General features: G+C 65.8%; 1 protein-coding gene across 1 annotated transcript; it reads left to right on the forward strand.

The window, feature by feature from the left end:
• The first annotated feature begins 2,538 nt into the window (after positions 1-2,538).
• AHNAK2 (AHNAK nucleoprotein 2) lies at positions 2,539-16,268 on the forward strand. The gene is made up of 6 exons (XM_062181867.1): positions 2,539-2,675; positions 2,775-2,873; positions 3,490-3,591; positions 4,592-4,733; positions 4,850-5,034; positions 5,141-16,268. Exons 3-6 carry the CDS (start codon positions 3,577-3,579, stop codon positions 15,881-15,883), a joined length of 11,085 nt encoding a protein of 3,694 aa, XP_062037851.1. The 5' UTR covers positions 2,539-2,675; positions 2,775-2,873; positions 3,490-3,576; the 3' UTR covers positions 15,884-16,268.
• The last annotated feature ends 204 nt before the right edge of the window (positions 16,269-16,472 follow it).

Raw genomic sequence — 16,472 nt, forward strand, 5'->3', positions numbered from 1 at the left:
CTGCGAACAGCTGGAGGCGCTGGCTCTGTTCGGCGGGCGAGCCCCATTCCTGTGTGACCCCCGAGGCACCTACTGTAGGGATCAAGGGGGAGGGTCTTGACAGAGTGGAAGGGACACTGAAGCCGAGAGAGGAGGCTGGTGTCACAAAGGGAGGGGCTTCATGCCCGGTGGGCTCTGGACCCCCTCCCCTCACCTCTGCTGCCCCCTGGTGGGCTCTGCCCCCCCCACTCCTACTGCCTCCTGGGGGGCTCTGGCCCCCCACCTCTGCTGCCCCATGGGGCTGTCTGGGGGCTCAGTGGGTGGTGCACTGTCCAGGCACCAAGGCTGGGGGCCAGGCAGGGGCTGGGGCTCCTGGGGACGTGCGGCACAAGGAACAGCCTCCGCCCACGGCCAGGGTGGAAGAAGGGACCCCAGGGGACAGTCGGGGGGGGGGTCCTGGCTCTTGGACTGAAACCTCCCCAAGGCGGCTTGTGGGTGGCCTCCTGGAGGCTGACTTTCCCAGGGGCCAGGGGAACAAGGGCCTGGGCTCGGTCAGGAAGGAGGGGCAGGAGGTGGAGGCGGGGTGGCCCAGCTCTGCCTCCCCAGGAGGCCCCAACCTCGGCCAGGCCAGAGCGGAGCTCTCTGCAGAAGCCGAGCGGTGGCAGGTGCTGGGACAGGCCCCCCGGGGGGGCAGATAGTGCTGCGGCCCCACCCACGCGGACAGGGGCCATCACAGCTCCGACAGGCCACAGGCTGCTCCGGGCGCCACAGCATGGTGGCCGCCCCACCTCCTTCCTGGGATGGTCCCCAAGGCAGGACCCCTGCCCTCGGACAGCGGAAGCCCGGAAAGGCCCCGGGAGGAAGTTCCGTCTGTCAGGGCCCAGGCTCCGAGCGTCTTGTTTCCTCCTTTTTTTTTTGACAGGCAGAGTGGATAGTGAGAGAGAGAGACAGGGAGAAAGGTCTTCCTTTTTGCCATTGGTTCACCCTCCAACGGCCGCTGCGGCCAGTGCATCTCGCTGATCCGAAGCCAGGAGCCAGGTGCTTCTCCTGGTCTCCCATGCGGGTGCAGGGCCCAAGGACCTGGGCCATCCTCCACTGCCTTCCCGGGCCACAGCAGAGAGCTGGTCTGGAAGAGGGGCAACTGGGATAGAATCCAGCGCCCCAACCGGGACTAGAACCCGGTGTGCCGGCGCCGCAAGGCGGAGGATTAGCCTGTTGAGCCACGGCGCAGGCCTTGTTTCCTCCTTTTGATGTCTTTACGACCCACACCCACCGGACGCGCCTGAGCTCTCGGGCCACGCAGCCCGGCCATGCTCCTTGCGGGACACTGGGCCCGGGTTTTCTCAGGCTTCTGTGGGTGCACGTCCGTGCTGCTCCGAGCAGGACCAGAACGGGCAGCGCCCTGGCTTCGGGAGCCGCAGGCCAGCGCCTCGTGCTGAGCCAGGGGTTGCGGCCGGCCAGCCCAAGTCCCCGCAGGACCGGCCTTCCGGTTCCGCGTGCTTCCAGCAGCTTGGCCCCGTCTCCTCCGGGCTTTGGCTTTGGCTTTGCATTCCCTTGGCTGAGGGCGTGAGCTGTAGAGGAACGGCTCCGCCGAGGCGCCCCCGCCGCCGTGGGCGTGGCTTCCACGCGTGGGCACAAGGCCTCCTCTCCCCTCAGGCCCCGTGGCTCACCGGGTCGCCGCCCGGCCCGCGGGAGGCTGCGTTCCTCCTCAGGGCCTGGCCTCTCGCGGTGCCGCTCACGGCCCCCGGGGCTGTGGCTCACCTGAGGCGGAAATGCATCCGCGCCACGGCCACCCCTGAGGCGCGGCCCGGGCCGTGCTGTGGCCACGTTTGCCTTGCGTTTGCCGACCCCAAGTTCTCTTTCGAAGATCTGTTCATCTGAAAGGCGGGGGTGGGGGATCTCCCACCGCCGGTTCACTCCCCAGGTGCCCGCAGTGCCGAGGGCTGGGCAGACCAAAGCCAGGAGGCCCATGCTTCGCCCGCAGCTCCCGCGCCATCACCGCTGCCTCCCAGCGGGCGTGCATGGAGCCGGGGTCTGGGGCCGTGTTTGCATGTGTTTCCCGAGTGACCCAGCACCGCGTCGGTGGCTTTGCGTGTGAACAGTCCAGTGGCTGGGGCCGGCAGCCCGTCCGGGCACCCCTGGGTGCTGTCCGCTCCGCTTCTGATCCAGCTCCCTGCTGATGGCCTGGGGAGAGCTGCAGCAGACGGTGCAGGGACGTGGGAGACCCGGATGGAGCTCCTGGCTCCGGCCTGGCCCAGCCCCGGCCATGCAGCCATCAGGCGCGTGAGTCCGTGGATGGAAGGCCCCTCCGTCTCTCTTGCTCTGTAGCTCTGAGTTTCTTTTTAAAGCCCAACGCCTGCGCACGCTCAGACGCTCCTTCTGGGAGCCGCTCTGCTCTGGTCCGGCTTCTCCACGTGGCTGTGGCTCTCGGTGACGCTGTGGCGGGCGGGAGTCTGTCCCCGGGCGGTTACCGTTGGGCATTTGTCACTGACCATCTGGGACTACACCTGTGAAGTCTGGCACCCAAGCTGTTGGCATAGTCCCCCTCCCCCGCAGCAGGCAGCCTAGCACAGGACCGGCCGCCTCTCGTGGGCGTGCGTGCTGCCCGCTTGGACAGCTCCGCTGACGCCACTCTCTCCGCAGTGTCTGCCCAACAGCTGGAGCCCCAGGAGCCGGGAGCGGAAGAGGAGCACTTGGTAAGCGGCACCCGGGGGTGGCCCCTGCCCTGCCCTCCCCAGCCAGGGCCTTGGAAGAGCCGGAGCGACCGAAGCTGACGCGAGTCTCTCCCCTCCCAGGTGACTGCGGGGCCTGAGGATGAAGTCATCCGGCCCCGGCCACAGGGGTCCTCACCCGTCTACGAATGCAGGACTGAGGGTACCAGCTTCGGGCTCCAAGTAAGCCTGCCTGGCAGCGCCCCCAGGCTGAGGGAGGGCCCCGCTGGGGGGGCCCAGGCACACGCGTGTCTGCGAGCCACACCGAGCTGCCTGCCCCCCACGGGGCCGCGGCCCTGCCCGGTGAGCCTTCGTGTCCCCCAGTGCCCTTCCCACCGCACAAGCAGGGGTGCCCTCCTGAGCACCTGAGGGATGATGGGGGACCTCATGCTTGTGTGTGGGGCTGGGACACACCTGTGCACACACACCTGTGCACACCCCTTGTGCGAGACACACTTGTGTGTGCACGTGCCCTGTGTGCCCCACACCACCTGTGCCAGACGCGGCTCCTGCAGCCAGGTCTGGAGCTCCGGGGGGGGGGGGGGGTCGGAGAGCCTGGGCACTTTGTCAGAGGGTCGGGCTTCTCCAGGCCTTCTCTCTCTCCCCACGCAAAGCTCTCGCCACCATTGGATTTCCTACGGGAGCTGAGGGATGCGGGCAGGGCCCTCCTGGTGGCAGGGACCAGCGCGCTCCAGCCCCTCTGAGACCCACACTGGGGCCTTCTGGCCCGTGTCCGCCGCCCTGGGCCCCCCTGCCCCTGGGCCGGGGCAGCTGGGTCATTCCTTACTCTGGGCTGCAGGAAGACGCCCCGGGCAGGCGAGGCGCCTCGGGGAGACGGAGGTCCTGGTGGAAGCGGGATTCCGGGGACTCGCAGACGCTCTCCAGGATGAGCCGTCCCGAGGTGGGCGCCGCTGCGGCTGGGGACGGGGCTTCGGCTGCGGGGCTGGGGCCAGAGCCCGGGCGCGGGCCGTGCAGCCCTAGCCCTGGTGACAGCGTAGCCACAAGCCCTGGGTCTGTTCCCCCTGTCAGGCCTGGGGAGGGGCCAGGGCCTGCAGGAGGCAGGGGTCTGGGCCAGACGTCCCCCCACCCGGCCATGAGGAGACAAACAGCTGGCCAGTGGGGTGCAGACCTCAGGGCCCGCATGCACGCAGTGGGGGGCGGGGCGCAGGAGGCCTGTCTGCCTGCGGGCACTGTGGCTGCCTGGCACCAATGGCCCCGTCAGAGTGGCGGGGTCTCAAGTCCGAGGCTGGCCCCTGCTGGTCAGGGGCAGCACAGACACTCCCCAACAAGGCGAACGGGAGAGGGGAGGGCGACGGGTCATGAACACACGGCAAGCACCCGTGAGTTCTGTCCAAGCGGGAACTGCTCTGAGGACGTGTGCAGGCTCAGAAGGCTGACGAAGGACATGCGCAGCAGGGAGCCAATCAGAGAAAAGGTCACGCAGGCACGGGTGGACCACGCACAGGGGCACCTTAAGCAAGGTATAGGGATCACGCACTGTCCACGTGTCCGGAACTAAAGCGGACCTATCCCTGCCGGTGGTCTGATCTTACCTAGCTTAACCGCGGCAGCCGCAGACACGCCCCTCGAACATCCACCAGGCGCCATGTTGTAGTGGAGGTTTTAGGCAATGCCCAACATCAGAGGGCTCCAGCAGTGACGCGCGTGGTAGGAGCCTTGGCTGCGACGCACACGGAGGCCGTCCCCGATGGCCGTGGACAGGCTACTCCTGGTTTCAGCGGGCTGGGGTGGGGACAGCTGGCTTCCAAGCGTGCACTGCCCTTGGCCCACCTGGCTGCCGTGCCCCCTGCCCAGGGCTGCCCAGGGGCCTCCCTCTGGAGACAGTTGGCCACAGCGGCACCGGCGCACACTCCCTGTGGCACTGATGTGCTTCTGTGCAGGAGGCGACAGAGGTGACCCTGGAGACGGAGGCGGAGGCAGGAGCCAGTGGCTACAGCGTCACTGGCGGCGGGCACCAGGGCATCTTTGTCAAGCAAGTGCTCAAAGACTCCTCGGCTGCCAAGCTCTTCAACTTACAAGCAGGTGCCACGGACAGGAGGGGCCTGGGGGAGGAGGGAGGGCCACGCCGGTCACAGGTGGGAAGGGGCTGGGTGGGCCCGAGGGGTGACTAAGGCCAGGGCTGCTCTTCCATTGCCCAGGGGATCAGCTGCTCAGCGCCACCGTGTTCTTTGACGACATCAAGTATGAAGATGCTCTCAAAATCCTGCAGTACTCAGAGCCCTACCGGGTTCAGTTCAAGGTCAGACGGAGACTCTCTGCTGCAGACGCCAAGGGGCGGGGCTCCAGCGGCAGTCAGCGCCTCGCCGCGGGCGAGGAGAAGCAGGTGAGGCCCCTGCACGCCAGGAGAGCAGCGTGGGCCAGCCCAGGCCCTGGGTCTGGGGCTCGAGCCCTGGCCCCTCACCGCCCAGTGCCTTCTCTTTCCATTTCAGGATAAAGACATTGCCGATGGGTGTCCAGAGACCCCGACAAAGACTCTGGAGGGGGACGGAGACCAAGAGCGGCTCATCTCCCAGGCCCGGGAGGGCAGGGGCAGGCGGCCCCAGAAGGAGAGGCGCTCCTGGCCCAAGTTCCAGGCGCTGAAGAGCACGCGGGGAACGGGGCCCCGGAGGTCCCACAGCTCCTCAGAGGCCTATGAGCGCAGGGACGCCCCTGACGTGTCCCCCAGCAGCACGGACACGGAGGCCCAGGCCCCAGCAGAGCACCTGCAGCAGAAGGCGGGCCCGGGGCCCCAGAGGACGAGGAAGTTTCTGAACCTGAGGCTGAGGATGGGCTTGGGGCAGGAGCAGCCAGGCAGAGGGGTGCCAGAGCAGTCGAGGCCCAGGGAGGACAGCCGAGGGGACACGGGGGCTGCTGCAGGCGATGGAGGGGAGAGGGGGGTGACGCTGGCACCAGGAGCCAGGCCTGTGCTGAGCACGCCTCGGCCCACACAGCCTGGCCTCCCAAGCCTTGCGGAGGGGGAAGGGTCTTGGAGTGAGGGCCCAGGTGTGGGACCCAAACCACAAAGCGGGGCGAAGGAGGTGGAGACCCAGCAGGAGGCCAGGACGCAGGCTGAGGGGGATGGGGAGGCAGTGCAGAGCCTGGTAAGCGGGATGGTCAGGGGGCCCCTGCAGGGCACAGCTCAGGGAGGGGGCACCCAGAGCCACCCACCAGAAATCCATGTCCGAATACCCCATTTAAAGATGCCCAAATTTGGGTTTTGCCAAGAAAAGGAGCTGGAGATAGACAGAGGTGCTTCTTCCCTGCAGCTGGCATGGGGAACGAGCCCTGGGGCACGTGGGGAGGGGGCCAGAGAGGCTGGAGCAGGCCCTGCAGGACAGGACCAGGGGGAACCAGGCCCCGCATGGGCAGAGCCAGGCGAAGACCAAGGAGGGGGCAAAGGCACAGTGCGAACGCCCGAGGGCGAGGGGCCTGTCACCCCGCGGGGAAAAGCCCCTCCAAGGAGAGAGCGAGAGAGAGAGAGTGGGGTCACGGGAGTGACAGCCAGGACAGAAGTAACCCCGGAGAGGGAAGGGAGGAGACACAGAATAGAGGACGAGCCTCGGTCGGTGTCCGGAACGGACGGAAGAGTCGCCGCTGAGAGCCTGGCCCTGGCCCTGGGAGACAGGGACGTGGCCCCCCAGGGCGGCGAGCTCCAGGTGCCCTCCTTCAGAGTGTCTGCTCCCGGAATGACAGGGCAGGCCTTGGTGGGTCCAAGGCTGGACGCAGCCGTGACCCTCCCCGTGTTCCAGGGGCACCTCGAGACCAGGCACCTCAGCACCCAGCTCCCTTCTGCCGACTTGGATGTCCAGCAGGGCCAGGTAGACTTGAAGCACCCAGAGAGACAGAGGCCTGAGGCAGAGCTGCGCGAACCACAGGCCTCTGCAGCTGGCCTGAGGGGGCACCTGCCCCAGGTGCAGATGCCCAGCATCAAGATGCCCAAAGTGGAGCCCCAGGGCCCCCAGGTGGACATTAAGGGACCCAAAGTGGATGTGAGAGGTGCAGAGGGGGACATGGAGGTGTCACAGCCAAGCATGGACGTGGACATTCAGGCTTGTGGTGGCAAACTGGAGACAGACCTGGTCCTGGGAGACAAGGGCCTGGCCAGCAAAGGTAGCAAGTTCAAGATGCCCAAGTTCAAGATGCCCTCGTTTGGGGCGTCCACACCCAGAAAGACTGTGGAGGTCTCAGTGGACAAGACCATGCCGGTGGTGGAGGCAGCCATGACCCTCCCCTCTCTCCAGGGAGACCTCGAGAGCAGGGACCTCAGCACCCAGCTCCCTTCTGCTGACCTGGACATTCAGTCTGTCCAGGTGGACGCGAGCCACCCAGAGGACCAGCTGCCTGGGGTGGAGGTGTCAGAAGCCCAGGTTGCTGGAACCAGACTCAAGGGACACCTGCCCAAGGTACAGACGCCCAGCATCAAAATGCCCAAAGTGGGCCTCAGAGGCCCCCAGGTGGACATCAAGGGCCCCAACATGGAGGTGAAAAGCACCAAGGGGACAGTGAGCACCACCGTCGTGGAGGTGTCGCTGCCCAGCGTAGATGCAGACACCCAGGCTCCTGGTGCCAAGGTGGAGCCTGGCTTGGCCATGGGAGACAAGGAGGCAACCATGAAAGACTCGAAGTTCAGGATGCCCAAGTTCAAGATGCCCTCCTTTGGTGCGTCCACAACTAGGAAGACTGTGCAGGCCTCGATGGATGCGCCCACTACCACGGTGGGGGCAGCCGTGACCCTCCCTTCTTCTCAGGGAGACCTGAAGACCGCTGACCTCAGCCTCCAGCTTCCCTCTGACCTGGGAGTCCAGCCTGCCCAGGGGGACGTGAGGCTCCCGGAGGCTCAGCTGCCGGACATGGAGCTGAGTGCACCACAGGCCTCTGCAGCTGGCCTGAGGGGACACCTGCCCAAGGTGCCCAGCATCAGGATGCCCAAGGTGGAGCTCCAGGGCCCCCAGGTGGACATCAGGGCTCCCAGAGTGGATGGCAAAGTAAGCAAAGGGAAAGTGAGCACCCCAGACCTGGAGGTGTCAGTGCCCAGTGTGGACACAGATGTCCAGGCTCCGGGTGCCAGTCTCGAGGTGGATATGGCTGTGAGACACGAGGACGTGGCTGCCAAAGACAGCAAGTTCAGACTGCCCCGGTTCAGAATGCCCTCCTTTGGGACATCCACCACCAGCAAGACCACAGAGGCCCCACTGGACGTGACCACACCTAAGGTGGAGGCCGACCTGACGCTCCCCGCTTTCCAAGGGGATGTCAAGACCACTGACCTCAGCGTGCAGCTCCCTTCTGCTGATTGGGAAGTCCAGCCTGTCCAGCTGGATGGGAAAGTCCCAGAAGTCCAGAAGCCTGAGGCAGAGCTGCCTACGCCACAGGCCTCTGCCGCTGGCCCGAGGGGACACTTGCCCAAGGTGCCCGTGCCCAGCATCAGGATGCCCAAGGTGGGGCTCAAGGGCCCCAAGGTGGACGTCAGGGCTCCCAAAGTGGACGTGAAGGGATCCATGGGAGAAGTGGGAGCCCCAGATCTGGGAGTGTCGCTGCCCAGTGTGGACGTGGACATGCAGGCTCCTGACGTCACGATGGAGGCTGATCTGGACCTTGGAGAGAAGGCTGTGGCTGCCAGAGACAGCAAGTTCAGACTGCCCAGGGTAAAGATGCCCTCCTTTGGGGTGCCCACCTCCGGCAAGATCAAAGAGGCCTCAGTGGACATGACCACAGCAAAGGTCGAGGCAGACGTGGCCCTCACCCCTTTCCAGGGAGACCTGAAGACCGCTGACCTCAGCCTCCAGCTTCCCTCTGACCTGGGAGTCCAGCCTGCCCAGGGGGACGTGAGGCTCCCGGAGGCTCAGCTGCCGGACATGGAGCTGAGTGCACCACAGGCCTCTGCAGCTGGCCTGAGGGGACACCTGCCCAAGGTGCCCAGCATCAGGATGCCCAAGGTGGAGCTCCAGGGCCCCCAGGTGGACATCGAGGCTCCCAAGGTGGGAGTGAAGGGATCCATGGGAGAAGTGGGAGCCCCAGATCTGGGAGTGTCGCTGCCCAGTGTGGACGTGGACATGCAGGCTCCTGGTGCCCCGCTAGAGATGGACCTCTCCTTGGGAGACAAGGACGTGACCATCAAAGACGGAAAATTCAAGTTGCCCAAGCTCAAGATGCCCTCCTTTGGGACACCCACACCCGGGAAGACTGTGGAGGCCTCGGTGGATGTGGCTGCACCAAAGGTGGAGGGAGACGTGACCCTCGCCTCTTTCCATGGGGAACTGGAGACCACTGACCTCAGCATTGGGGTCCCCTCTTCTGACCTGGGAGTCCAGCCTGCCCAGGGGGACGCGAGGCTCCCGGAGGCTCAGCTGCCGGACATGGAGCTGAGTGTACCACAGGCCTCTGCCGCTGGCCCGAGGGGACACCTGCCCAAGGTGCCCAGCATCAGGATGCCCAAGGTGGGGCTCAAGGGCCCCAAGGTGGACGTCAGGGCTCCCAAGGTGGGAGTGAAGGGATCCATGGGAGATGTGGGCACCCCAGATCTGGAGGTGTCGCTGCCCAGTGTGGACGTGGACATGCAGGCTCCTGACGTCACGATGGAGGCTGATCTGGACCTTGGAGAGAAGGCTGTGGCTGCCAGAGACAGCAAGTTCAGACTGCCCAGGGTAAAGATGCCCTCCTTTGGGGTGCCCACCTCCGGCAAGATCAAAGAGGCCTCAGTGGACATGACCACAGCAAAGGTCGAGGCAGACGTGGCCCTCACCCCTTTCCAGGGAGACCTGAAGACCGCTGACCTCAGCCTCCAGCTTCCCTCTGACCTGGGAGTCCAGCCTGCCCAGGGGGACATGAGGCTCCCGGAGGCTCAGCTGCCGGACATGGAGCTGAGTGCACCACAGGCCTCTGCAGCTGGCCTGAGGGGACACCTGCCCAAGGTGCCCAGCATCAGGATGCCCAAGGTGGAGCTCCAGGGCCCCCAGGTGGACATCGAGGCTCCCAAGGTGGAAGTGAAGGGATCCATGGGAGAAGTGGGAGCCCCAGATCTGGGAGTGTCGCTGCCCAGTGTGGACGTGGACATGCAGGCTCCTGGTGCCCCGCTAGAGATGGACCTCTCCTTGGGAGACAAGGACGTGACCATCAAAGACGGAAAATTCAAGTTGCCCAAGCTCAAGATGCCCTCCTTTGGGACACCCACACCCGGGAAGACTGTGGAGGCCTCGGTGGATGTGGCTGCACCAAAGGTGGAGGGAGACGTGACCCTCGCCTCTTTCCATGGGGAACTGGAGACCACTGACCTCAGCATTGGGGTCCCCTCTTCTGACCTGGGAGTCCAGCCTGCCCAGGGGGACGCGAGGCTCCCGGAGGCTCAGCTGCCGGACATGGAGCTGAGTGTACCACAGGCCTCTGCCGCTGGCCCGAGGGGACACCTGCCCAAGGTGCCCAGCATCAGGATGCCCAAGGTGGAGCTCCAGGGCCCCCAGGTGGACATCAGGGCTCCCAGAGTGGATGGCAAAGTAAGCAAAGGGAAAGTGAGCACCCCAGACCTGGAGGTGTCAGTGCCCAGTGTGGACACAGATGTCCAGGCTCCGGGTGCCAGTCTCGAGGTGGATATGGCTGTGAGACACGAGGACGTGGCTGCCAAAGACAGCAAGTTCAGACTGCCCCGGTTCAGAATGCCCTCCTTTGGGACATCCACCACCAGCAAGACCACAGAGGCCCCACTGGACGTGACCACACCTAAGGTGGAGGCCGACCTGACGCTCCCCGCTTTCCAAGGGGATGTCAAGACCACTGACCTCAGCGTGCAGCTCCCTTCTGCTGATTGGGAAGTCCAGCCTGTCCAGCTGGATGGGAAAGTCCCAGAAGTCCAGAAGCCTGAGGCAGAGCTGCCTACGCCACAGGCCTCTGCCGCTGGCCCGAGGGGACACTTGCCCAAGGTGCCCGTGCCCAGCATCAGGATGCCCAAGGTGGGGCTCAAGGGCCCCAAGGTGGACGTCAGGGCTCCCAAAGTGGACGTGAAGGGATCCATGGGAGAAGTGGGAGCCCCAGATCTGGGAGTGTCGCTGCCCAGTGTGGACGTGGACATGCAGGCTCCTGACGTCACGATGGAGGCTGATCTGGACCTTGGAGAGAAGGCTGTGGCTGCCAGAGACAGCAAGTTCAGACTGCCCAGGGTAAAGATGCCCTCCTTTGGGGTGCCCACCTCCGGCAAGATCAAAGAGGCCTCAGTGGACATGACCACAGCAAAGGTCGAGGCAGACGTGGCCCTCACCCCTTTCCAGGGAGACCTGAAGACCGCTGACCTCAGCCTCCAGCTTCCCTCTGACCTGGGAGTCCAGCCTGCCCAGGGGGACGTGAGGCTCCCGGAGGCTCAGCTGCCGGACATGGAGCTGAGTGTACCACAGGCCTCTGCAGCTGGCCTGAGGGGACACCTGCCCAAGGTGCCCAGCATCAGGATGCCCAAGGTGGAGCTCCAGGGCCCCCAGGTGGACATCGAGGCTCCCAAGGTGGGAGTGAAGGGATCCATGGGAGAAGTGGGAGCCCCAGATCTGGGAGTGTCGCTGCCCAGTGTGGACGTGGACATGCAGGCTCCTGGTGCCCCGCTAGAGATGGACCTCTCCTTGGGAGACAAGGACGTGACCATCAAAGACGGAAAATTCAAGTTGCCCAAGCTCAAGATGCCCTCCTTTAGGACACCCACACCCGGGAAGACTGTGGAGGCCTCGGTGGATGTGGCTGCACCAAAGGTGGAGGGAGACGTGACCCTCGCCTCTTTCCATGGGGAACTGGAGACCACTGACCTCAGCATTGGGGTCCCCTCTTCTGACCTGGGAGTCCAGCCTGCCCAGGGGGACGCGAGGCTCCCGGAGGCTCAGCTGCCGGACATGGAGCTGAGTGTACCACAGGCCTCTGCCGCTGGCCCGAGGGGACACCTGCCCAAGGTGCCCAGCATCAGGATGCCCAAGGTGGAGCTCCAGGGCCCCCAGGTGGACATCAAGGCTCCCAAGGTGGGAGTGAAGGGATCCATGGGAGAAGTGGGAGCCCCAGATCTGGGAGTGTCGCTGCCCAGTGTGGACGTGGACATGCAGGCTCCTGGTGCCCAGCTGGAGATGGACCGTTCCCTGGGACACAAGGACGTGACCATCAAGGACAGCAAGTTCAAAATGCCTAAGTTCAAAATGCCCTCGTTTGGGACATCCACTCCTGGGAAGACTGTAGAAGCATCGTTGGACAAGACCGTGCTAATGGTGGAGGCCGACCTTAATCTCCTCTCTTTCCAGGGGGACCTGAGGACCACTGACCTCAGCATCCAGCTCCCTTCCTCTGACCCGGAGGTCCAGCCTGGCCAAATGAGTGTGATGCTCCCAGAGGGCCCACAGCCCGAGACAGAGCTGCCCCCACCACAGGCCTCGGAGGCTGGCCTGAAGGAACACCTGCCCAAGGTGCCCAGCATCAAGGCGCCCAAGGTGGAGCTCACGGGTTCCCAGGTGGACATCAGGAGCCCCAGTGAGGTGGCTGAGTGTGCCAAGGGTGAGGTGAGTGCTCCCGCAATGGAAGTATCGCTGCCATGCACAGACCTGGGCATCCGGGCTCCTGGTGTCAAGGGTACATCGTTGGGAGACAAGGAAGTGACAGTGAAAGACTCGAAGTTCAGGATGCCCAAGTTCAGGATGCCCTCCTTTGGGGCATCCACGCCTAGGGAGACTGTGGAGGCCTCGGTGGACGTGCCCACAACCACGGTGGAGGCAGCCGTGGCCCTGCCCCCTCACTGCGGGGACCTCAGGTCCACTGAGCTCAGCAGACGCCTGCCTTCTGCTGTCCAGCCTGGCCAGCTGTGTGTGGAGCCCCCAGAGGGGCAGCTCCCTGGGGCAGAGAGGTCTGAACAACCACAAGCCTCTGGTCTGAGGGGACCCCTGCCTGGGGCACAGATGCCCAGCATCAAGGTGCCCAGAGTGGACCTCAAGGGCCCCCAGGTGGCCATCATGGGCCTGGAAGTGGACATGAAAGGTGCCAAGGAGGAGGTGAGCACCCCTGATCTGGAGGCGTCCCTGCCCACTGCGGACGTGGGCATCCAGGCTCCTGGGGTCAAGGTGGAGACAGACCTGGCCCTGGGCCGCCTGTCCCCTCCTCCGCCGTCCTCCAGCCGTGGACCTGTCTCCTCGTCCTCTCTGGAAGGAAGCCTGGAATACATAGATGAGGCGCCCTCCGCCGCGGGGAGCCCTGGGGCCGGCGCCGGGGATTTCCAGGGCTCTGCCGCCCTCCCCGAGGCCCGCGTTTCGGTGCAGGCTGAGACCCAGGCGCTGGGGAGCGCTGCCCAGGACAGCGCCTCCGCTCCCGGGGGGAGCTCCGAGCGCCTCCCGGGCCCTGGCCACGGTCCCTTCCCTCCTGTCCCACCGAGTGCCTTGGCCACCTCCTCCGTTGTCCACACTGCCCAGGCTCCTGGGCAGGTACCCCAGCTGGCACTGCCCAGTGCTCCTTTAGCCAGTGTCGATGTCACTGGTGGCCACGTCTCCACTTCCCGTGAGCACGTCAGACTCACAGAATACCAGGTGACACTCCCCCCAGCCACCCTGGCCCCCCCACCTCCTCAAGATGTCGCTTTCGGGTCACAGGTCAGTGCCCCCTTTCCCAGCCTGGGAAGTTCTGCTGCCCCCCAGTGCCCAGGATGCGTCCCCACATCCCAAACTGCTGGCCTGCTGCCTGCAGCGCACGGTCGGGTGACTTTTCCTAAATTCCATAAACCGAAGTTTGGGTTTTCAACCCCCAAAGCCACAGTCCCCGAGGTGGAACTGCGTGCAGAGGTACATGCCCCAGCCTTGCCTGCTGGGGACCCCACGGGGGCCATGGGCGACGTGGCTGAGAAGGGTGGGCCGTCTTCTCTGCCGGGCTCTGAGCTGCGGTCCTCGGGTGTCTCTGCCTCCCTGGAGACAGCCACAAAGGCCCCCAAGGGAGCCCCATCCGAGGCCTCTGACCAGGAAGGCAAAGGGAGCCCCTTCAGAGCTCCCGGGTGGACGCTTCCGTCGCAGAGCCGGGCTCTGGGGCAAGATCGGGGGCCCACAGGGGACCCTGAGGGCAGCTGGGAGGACTCGGACGCAGAACACACGGACGCTCAGCCCAAGGGTCCGGGTTCCCACGTGGACACGCACGAGCATCGGCCCCCAGAGGTGCAAGGCGAGAAGAGCAGGCGTGGGCTTTCCACAGCCAAGGCTTCTGCGGGGCAGGCCGGCGTGGCCCTTCTGAGCCCTGCAGCCAAGGGTGGCGTTGGCGCCGCAGAAAGGGCCAGCAGCTCCGGCGCGAAGTCCGGCCCCTCGGGGGAAGGAGCTGTGAGCCGCCGTCTGCCCCAGGCCCGCTTTCCCAGTTTGGGCTTTGTCAGACTGGACCGCAGGTCCTCCAAGGCCACGGCGGAGGTGAGCCAGGCTGAAGCCAGGCTGCGTCTGCCCGCACACACTGCCACTGCTGGAAGTGGCATTGGAGGGCCCACTGAGGATGGGACAGCCCCCCCAGGGGAGGACCTGCCCCAGCCACCCTGTGGGAAACCAGATGCAGGCCTCCCTGGGGAGGACGCCCCCGCGGGAGCCACGCCAGTCAGTGCACAGGAAAGCTGGTTCAAAATGCCCAAGCTCCACGTGCCGGGCTCCAGGCACACCCGGTCCAAGGACAGAGGCGAGGCCGGAGAGCAGGAGGCACCTGGTGAGGAGGGGAGCCCCCTCTCCAGGCCTGAAGTGCAGGCAGGCGCAGCCCTGCAGCCCCCGGACACCAGGGCCGAGGCAGCCAAAGCATCCGAGGGCGTGTCCTCCGTGGGTGTCTGGCAGTGCCCACCTCATAGCACAGGTGTGACGCTGTCCGAGATCAGCACCCAGCCTGCCGAAGGCTCCCTGCCCCTCCAGGGGCTGGGCACGAGACCGTCGGGGAGACAGGCAGAGGCCCTGGTGGAGAGCTGGCCGTCCCCGCCCCAGGGCCCCGTTAGACTGACGGCATCGAGGACGGACGTGCCGGCCCAGGTCTCCATGGTGAGCACCGATCAGCTCTGGGAAGATTCCGTGCTGACCGTCCAGTTCCCTAAATTGAAGGGCCCGAGGTTCTCATTCCCTGCCCCTGGCTCGGAGGCCGACGTGTTCATCCCCGCGGTGCGGCAGGTGCGGGGCTCCGTGGCTGGGGCGGGCGAGGCTCTCTCTGAGGGGCGCCCAGGGCTCTGGGCGGCCAGCATCCTGCCCGCAGCCACTGAGGTTTTCGGGGAGCAGCCTGTGTGCCTTGACCCCTCCTCGGGACCGCCCCCAATTTCTCAGGTCAGGGTGCACTTCCAGAGGGTTCCAGCTGAGAGCCAGGACATCGTCCTCCGCCGTGGGGCATCCCCAGCGCCTGCTGACCCGGTGGAAACCGAGGCCATTTCCACTCAGATTGTGCGTGAATCAGAGATCCCCACGTCCCGGGTTCAGACACCTTCCTACGGGTTCTCCTTGTTAAAGGTGAAAATCCCAGAGCCCCGCTCGCGGGCCGCGTGCACGGTGCCCGGAGGCTCCGAGGAGCCCCCCGCGGGAGACTCCGGGGCCGCCCCGCCCGACTCCGCAGAACCCTCTGAGGTGGTGCCGCCCGGCGGCCACCCGCTGGGGCCGGCCGAGGATGAGGAGCCCGGCGGCCACCCGCTGGAGCCGGCCGAGGATGAGGAGCCCGGCGGCCACCCGCTGGAGCCGGCCGAGGATGAGGAGCCCGCCCAAGTTCTCGAGTTTCCCGCCGAGGAGGGCCGAGCGGCGGCCGGCACCGGTGCTGCACCGCAGAGGCCTGGAGGTCAGAAATCGGGCCTGTGGTTTTGGCTTCCACACATCGGCTTTTCCTCTTCTGCCGGCGAGGCGAGCGCCGCCTCCAAAGACCTCAGCCCGAGACCGGCTCCCGTTCAGACGCAGCCTGAGGCCGGGCCAGCCGCGCACCTGCTGGGGAGGCAGGAGAAGGCCAGCTGGTTCCGGTTTCCCAAACTGGGGTTCTCCGCCCCACCGGCCAAGAGCGGCCCCGGCGTGGAAGGCGGGGCGGGCCCCTCCGAGCCCACGAGCCAAGACGAAACCGTCGCCTTTTTTGACGCCAGAGAAAGTCTCTCCCCGGAAGAGAAGGAAGGAGCTGATGCAGCCGAGGCTGCCGGCGCTGGCCAGAAGGAGCTCACCAAGAATGCTGGCCGGGAACCCGCGCCCCCTACCCAGCGAGGGCCGGAGAAGGGAGAGGCCTGAGAGAGCCCTGCCCCCTCCCCGTCCCCTCCAGGCTGGGCCAGCACGTGCCCAGCTCCTCACAGCCAAGCCCCACAGGACGGGGCTTCAACCACCAAGGCCGCGCTCAAACTGCTGTGCCCCCGAGGGGGGCTGGGCGGCACGGGGAGGGTGGCTCTGGGCCTCGGCTGACCGTCCTGCGGGGAGCTTCAGACACTGCGCGGGGCCCCCTGCCAGCCACAGCGCCGTGGGCGGGATGAGCCAGCAGTGTCCGCCCCCTGTGTCCACCAGTCAGGTGCCCTATGCATGTGTCCATTGCAGACCAGTGTCCGACGGTGCCACTCATGTCCCTAGAGGCTCCAGACGCTGTGGCAGGTCCCTTGGTGTGCAATAAAGCAAGCGCTGTGTCCCCAGGGAAGGCTGCTGGGGGCTTTTGTTCCAGGTCAGAGTTCGTCACTGTCTCCCGAGTTGACCATAAATCAGGCCAGGGTGATCCTCAGCCTGCTCGTCCCGGACCCGCTGTCCCTGTGAGGCCCTGGGTCACAGCTGGAGGGGACAGAGGGGGCCCTTGGCCGTGGCGAGGGGCCTGTCCTCACACATCTCCTAGAGCCCA

This window comes from Lepus europaeus, chromosome 22 (assembly GCF_033115175.1).
Source record: "Lepus europaeus isolate LE1 chromosome 22, mLepTim1.pri, whole genome shotgun sequence".
NCBI lineage: Eukaryota > Metazoa > Chordata > Mammalia > Lagomorpha > Leporidae > Lepus > Lepus europaeus.

Bases quoted from the DNA above. Each gene is read 5' to 3' on its own strand.
- AHNAK2 (XM_062181867.1), top strand. The intron at 4,734-4,849 runs GTGCCACGGACA...TCCATTGCCCAG, and splicing joins GCTCTTCAACTTACAAGCAG to GGGATCAGCTGCTCAGCGCC. The intron at 5,035-5,140 runs GTGAGGCCCCTG...TTTCCATTTCAG, and splicing joins CCGCGGGCGAGGAGAAGCAG to GATAAAGACATTGCCGATGG.